At 51.7% G+C, this 5000-nt stretch overlaps 1 protein-coding gene across 3 annotated transcripts in view; it reads left to right on the top strand.

The window, feature by feature from the left end:
- Positions 1 to 5000, top strand: part of ACAD10 (acyl-CoA dehydrogenase family, member 10) — a 14840-nt gene that overhangs the window by 8021 nt on the left and 1819 nt on the right. For all 3 annotated transcript variants that reach the window (XM_009334416.1, XM_009334417.1, XM_009334415.1), the window contains exons 10-12: positions 1177 to 1322; positions 2164 to 2337; positions 3254 to 3609. In XM_009334416.1, coding sequence (XP_009332691.1) covers positions 1177 to 1322; positions 2164 to 2337; positions 3254 to 3609 — 676 coding nt within the window. The remainder of the gene's footprint in view (positions 1 to 1176; positions 1323 to 2163; positions 2338 to 3253; positions 3610 to 5000) is intronic.

Raw genomic sequence — 5000 nt, 5'->3', positions numbered from 1 at the left:
AAGAGTGTAAAGCAATATGCAAACTCCAAAGCGGTGCTGAGTGGGGCTGGTGCAGCAGCTTCAGAGCAGTCTGAAAGCTGGGTTCTGGGTCACGTTCAGCATACCTCAGGAAATGAGACCTAGAGGGCCACAAGCACTTTGCATCTGTCATGAGAAACATATCCCAGGAGCTCTGACTGGTGCTTTCTTGCACCCAGAGCTCTCATATTTTCCCCAGTGTTTATCTGCCTACTGATCTGTGGCAGTTTTAAAGCAGTGCCTGTTTGAGAGGAGGGAAACTGGGGCAGGAACTGAAAGCCTGGACTCTTGATGTCCAATTCCAATCTTGCTGCCTCAATTGGTCTTTCAGAGTTTCTTCGCCCAACCACTGCAAACACTGGTCTAACACTGGGGGATCATCAATTGTTTCTGCAATACTCAGAAGTCAGTCCTGGAGCATGTTGCTAATGATATTTTGTGCTTAAAGAGTTTGGGTGGCTGGTGAGATGCTGCAGGATGTATGGCAAAATCTGCCAGTGTTACAGGTGAAGTCATGCAGGAGCGTGGTGGCTGGGGACAGAGGTGAGGCATGCTGAGATCTACTTCTGTGTTGTCAGACCTTGACTGCCAGGGATGTGAGGCTGTAGCGTAGGCATGTGCCAATTCTGGGCCAAGGCTCCTTCCCGCAAGGTTTAGCGCACACAGTTCCTGTGTGACTGGAAGCTGGTGAGCTCTCTGCACCCTGGCAGGATGGCTGCCCTCTCTGTTTCCTCCTCAGTAGGCTGCTACCCTCTCCTGGGGCTCAAACTGTTGAAGGCTGTACTACGCATAATCTACAGCACGTGACAATGCAGGTGCCTTTGAAATGTCCAGAAGATCCCCCTGGACAGTGACTTCCCCGCTTCACTTTTTGGCCAGCCTGTCCTGTAACATCTGTTAATGATCTGAGGCCCCGAATAACTTGGTTTCATTCTTCAAATGTTCAGTTCATCGTTAACCAGGGAGTTCACTACTGAGTAATCTCCATCCCCCCCGATTTATGCTTGCAGAAATTAATCTTTCACTTGTGCAGCCTCCCAAAGGATTCAGCAATTTTTGTAGAGAGTGAAGAGCACTGAAAAGCACCTACTGCTGCTGAGCACTGGGATATTTTCCCCCTGTTGAGACTTTTCTGATCTCTTTTTCCCTCTGATACAGGATGGACAACCTGGTCTTTCATCCAGACAGGCCAGAAGTCCTTGCTGTCCTTGGCTGGAAGCTTTCAACTCTAGGAGATCCCATCTCTGATTTGGCGAATAACTGTATGGCCTACTTCCTGCCACCTCACTTTAATGCATTGAGAGGTACAGAGAGGGGCAAAGTCACATTTGACACACGGAGAGAGGAACTAGAGTTCAGAAACAGATTAGCTCCTGCCCAGAGAGCTCAGCTGACAGTTGGGCTCATTGCAGTTGGAAAGGGCTGTGGGTCTCGTACCATATTCGCTGCTCTGCCCTTTCTCCCCTCCCTGAAGAACCCTGCGTGCCTCCAGGGCAGACACGTCTTTACGCATGTGCAGTAATCACTGTGCCATGGTCACCCTATCCCCAGTTTGTCTCGTATCTGCCACCCGTTTGGCAGATACTCTGCCATGCGCTCTCTATCCTGGTCAGTACTGTCACTCTGTTCATGCACATGGACCTTTGTTAGCAGTCATGTCAGGGATGGCCCCAGAGGGGAGGACCCTGTTTCACAGCTTGCAAAACTGTGTTTAAAAATTAGTTTGGATTATTTTCCCTCTCACTTCAGCTGTAAAGCTGGGGAACTCTTTTGGGTGGGAAAGCTGTGAACCAGGCCAGTCCAGAAGGGGTTTGTCCACAAAGTTATACACTTGTTAAAAAGAACAGTATAGGGGTAACCAGGGAGGAAAATCATTGTTTAGGAGGAAGATCCATCAGTCACTGCTTCCACAATCTCACCCCAATGAAGAAAACTGCCCCGTATGCATTTCACCTACGTGGGTTGGTGCCAGACCCCCGTTGTTACATACGGAAACAGCATGGCAGCAGTGCAGGTGTTGGATGGGTGCAGGTGTCTCCGCTGCTCCACAGCTGCATGGCTCTGCCACAAGCCTCATGGCATCCCTAGAAAACTCTGAGCTCCTCACTGTCTGCTGCTTCACTGTTGCCTCTTCATGTCTTCCAGGCTTGAGGAAGTGTGATTTGGGGCACCTGGGAGTCCCCACGGCAGAGGAGTATTCCCAGATGTACTGTGACCACATGGGAGTGGAGCACCCCGAGAACTGGAATTTCTACATGGCCTTTGCCTTTTTCCGACTGGCTGCAATGCTGCAGGGACACTACAAATGCTCTCTGGCAGGTGAGGAACCCAGCCACGCTGGCCCTGTTCTGCACAGGTCTCCAGCCAGAGCACAGACACATGAGCACCGGTGTGGGGAGAGCTCTCACACTGAACCGGGGGAGGTCAGACCGGCAGCACGTGCTGCAGGGTTCGTGCACTTCTGGCTGTGAATCCTGAGAGCTCTGAAATTCCAGGTGCTACAGCAAAGCGTGGCATGTCTGGCAGTCTTGTGCTTTCAGCATAGAGCTCCTGTGGGAAATAAGGGATCAAAATGAGAGATCTTGTTTCACTCTGGAGATGAGTGACCTGGGAGTAATCGTGCAGCGAGTTATTGCTGCATGTAGACAAGAAGGATGCGAATGGAGTGTCCTGTAAAGCACAGAGCTCCCTCTCTGCTTCAGCAGAGGGTATGAGGCTGCTACAACCTCTCAGGCAGGCTGTGTTGTGTAGTCAGGTTGTGTCCTGCAAACAGAAAAAAGGGCCAAAGGGGAGCACACACAGGGCATTTCCCCAGCGGCTGCTTTTTGCTGGATGCAAGGTCTGGTCTGTTCCTGTTTGCTCTTTGTGCTGGCCGGAGGTCACTCTGTGATCACTTTTCTTTCACGGGAGAACTGAGCAGAGGCCACAGTTCAGAGCTCAGAGCCATGTCCTACAGGTGGAGCTCTCAGACCTTCAAACTAAGCACCACCTTCAAAGAGAGACTCGCAGGGAGGGAGTGTGAACTCTCAGTGCTGTTTATCTGCATACATCAGGTCTGGCCTGGGAGTCTTTATCAGAGAAAAACAAGATGTTATTTTCATATTCCTTAGAGTTCATATTCCTTCTCGAGTCCTGCTGGGTTGGCCCAGACAAGGGCACATGGTGTTGTTTGGGATGTGACTATGTAACGTGGGCTTTTTCAAACAAAGATGTCCTCTTCTTCTCTTGTCCTCAGGGAGGCCAGCCCCAGGTGAATGCAGCCCAGAGGATGCAGAGTTTGTGGCCGACCTGGCTTGGGAGTTTGCCATAAAAGAAGGATTCCGTGTGTTTGACAGCCTCCCCACCACAAAGCCTCTCGCACGACGTTACAGCACCTGGGCCAGGCGAGGGCCAATCCTCAGCAGGAGCTATGGTACCTGGCCACGTCCTGGGGCAGCTCCTGTACCCAAAGTCCCCCTGCTCACTCCCCCCACCAGCCTCTTGGGGATGGCCCAGAGTTTTTGCTGCAAGCTGGAAAGGATCGTGGATGTCCAGTGGAGTTTTCTGATTTGCCAGCCCAGATGGACTCCACGTCCTCTTCTAGAACTGAAGGTGAGACATCTTCCTCCCTAAAGTAGCTTTGCTTTGCTGCACCTGCACCAGGGTGGGGGATTGTGGCATGCCTCTGAGTATCCTTGCTCTCCTGATCACATCAGACACTTGGCACTTATAGAGTCCAATGGCTTGGAGAAAGGGGGTTGGATTCCCATTGCTGGCTACATTCGCGTAACAGAGTTCATATTCTGGGAAACAGCAATTTTGGAAGCTGGCACTCCCTTCCAAGATGAGCAGATTAATGCCAGCCTAGCTGTAATTGCTGGTGTTGCTCCACCAAGGTCCTGCCACCAATGCTGGTGGAGTCCAGAGCTTGTGTACACAACTCCCCAGAGCTTGGCTGGGCTTGGGCTTTTCAACACCTGCCAGTCCAGCGCTTGCTCATTCCCTTTCCCTGGCAGGGCTCTGGAGCCTCGCTGCTGCCTCTGTGTGGGAAAGACTAAGTTAATTCTCTTTGTAAGAGTCCCTCCCGGTGCTTCCTTGGGAGGTCTCTCAGGTAGAGCAGGGAGCTGCTTGCACGTCCACAGCTTCATTTCCTCCTTTGTGTTCTCTTATCCTGCTGTCCCTGGCAGGGGCTGTCCCTGCAGACGTCCCCGTCAGCAGTCGCCTGCCCAGTGATAAGCCGAGTGTGATCAGCAGTGCAGGCTCTGAGATGCCACTTGAAGTTTGGCCCTGCCACCGTCCTGGGCTCTCCTGCACAGAGTGGGTGCTGCTGCAGCCCTGAACCCTCAAAATGGAGGGACACTGGTCATTCCTGGTATGGTGGTGAGGAAGCAGAAACCAGCTACCAAAGTGACTTGCCCATGCTCATGTGGCGGATCAGTGGCAGAGATGGGAGTAGCATCAGGTCTCGAACTGTAGAGTTTTAATTACACATCTCTTCCTTCTGCCAGTGCAAGGCAGGTCAGGTCAATGTGCAGGTATCAGGACACCTGGGTCCCCTGCCCGGGCTCTGCAAACTGGTTTCTCTGTGCTTCCACTTCCCAGTGCTGCTGGTGGCCACCGTGTGGCTCAGTGTGCCCGTGGCTCTGGGCTGGCTGGTGTTGCAAACAAACAGATTTGCCGGGAGTGGTGTCATAAGTAATCATTCACAGAGTGTGTCATGAAAGCAAACATCCCTATCTTTGGGTTGCTACCGAGATGATATTCTTAATGTATTCTAGTGACATTATCAAATTCTAGTGGGTTACTTAACTGCCTTTTAGCTGCCAAAAAAAAAATCCCATCTGTTGTTTAGCCCTTCAGAAGCATTTCCTTGTACTCTGGCAGAAACCAGCAAACCCCAGCATTTCAGGGTGCTTAGCAGCTGATCCCCTGAGAAGGTGGAAAAGGAGGGGAAGCAGCAGCTCTGGGGAATTTGGAAGTGCTGAGACGAGCAGATCTCCTAG

The sequence above is a fragment of the Pygoscelis adeliae genome, unplaced genomic scaffold (assembly GCF_000699105.1).
Source record: "Pygoscelis adeliae isolate BGI_AS28 unplaced genomic scaffold, ASM69910v1 Scaffold262, whole genome shotgun sequence".
NCBI lineage: Eukaryota > Metazoa > Chordata > Aves > Sphenisciformes > Spheniscidae > Pygoscelis > Pygoscelis adeliae.
This window is presented reverse-complemented; position numbering and strand designations above follow the sequence as displayed.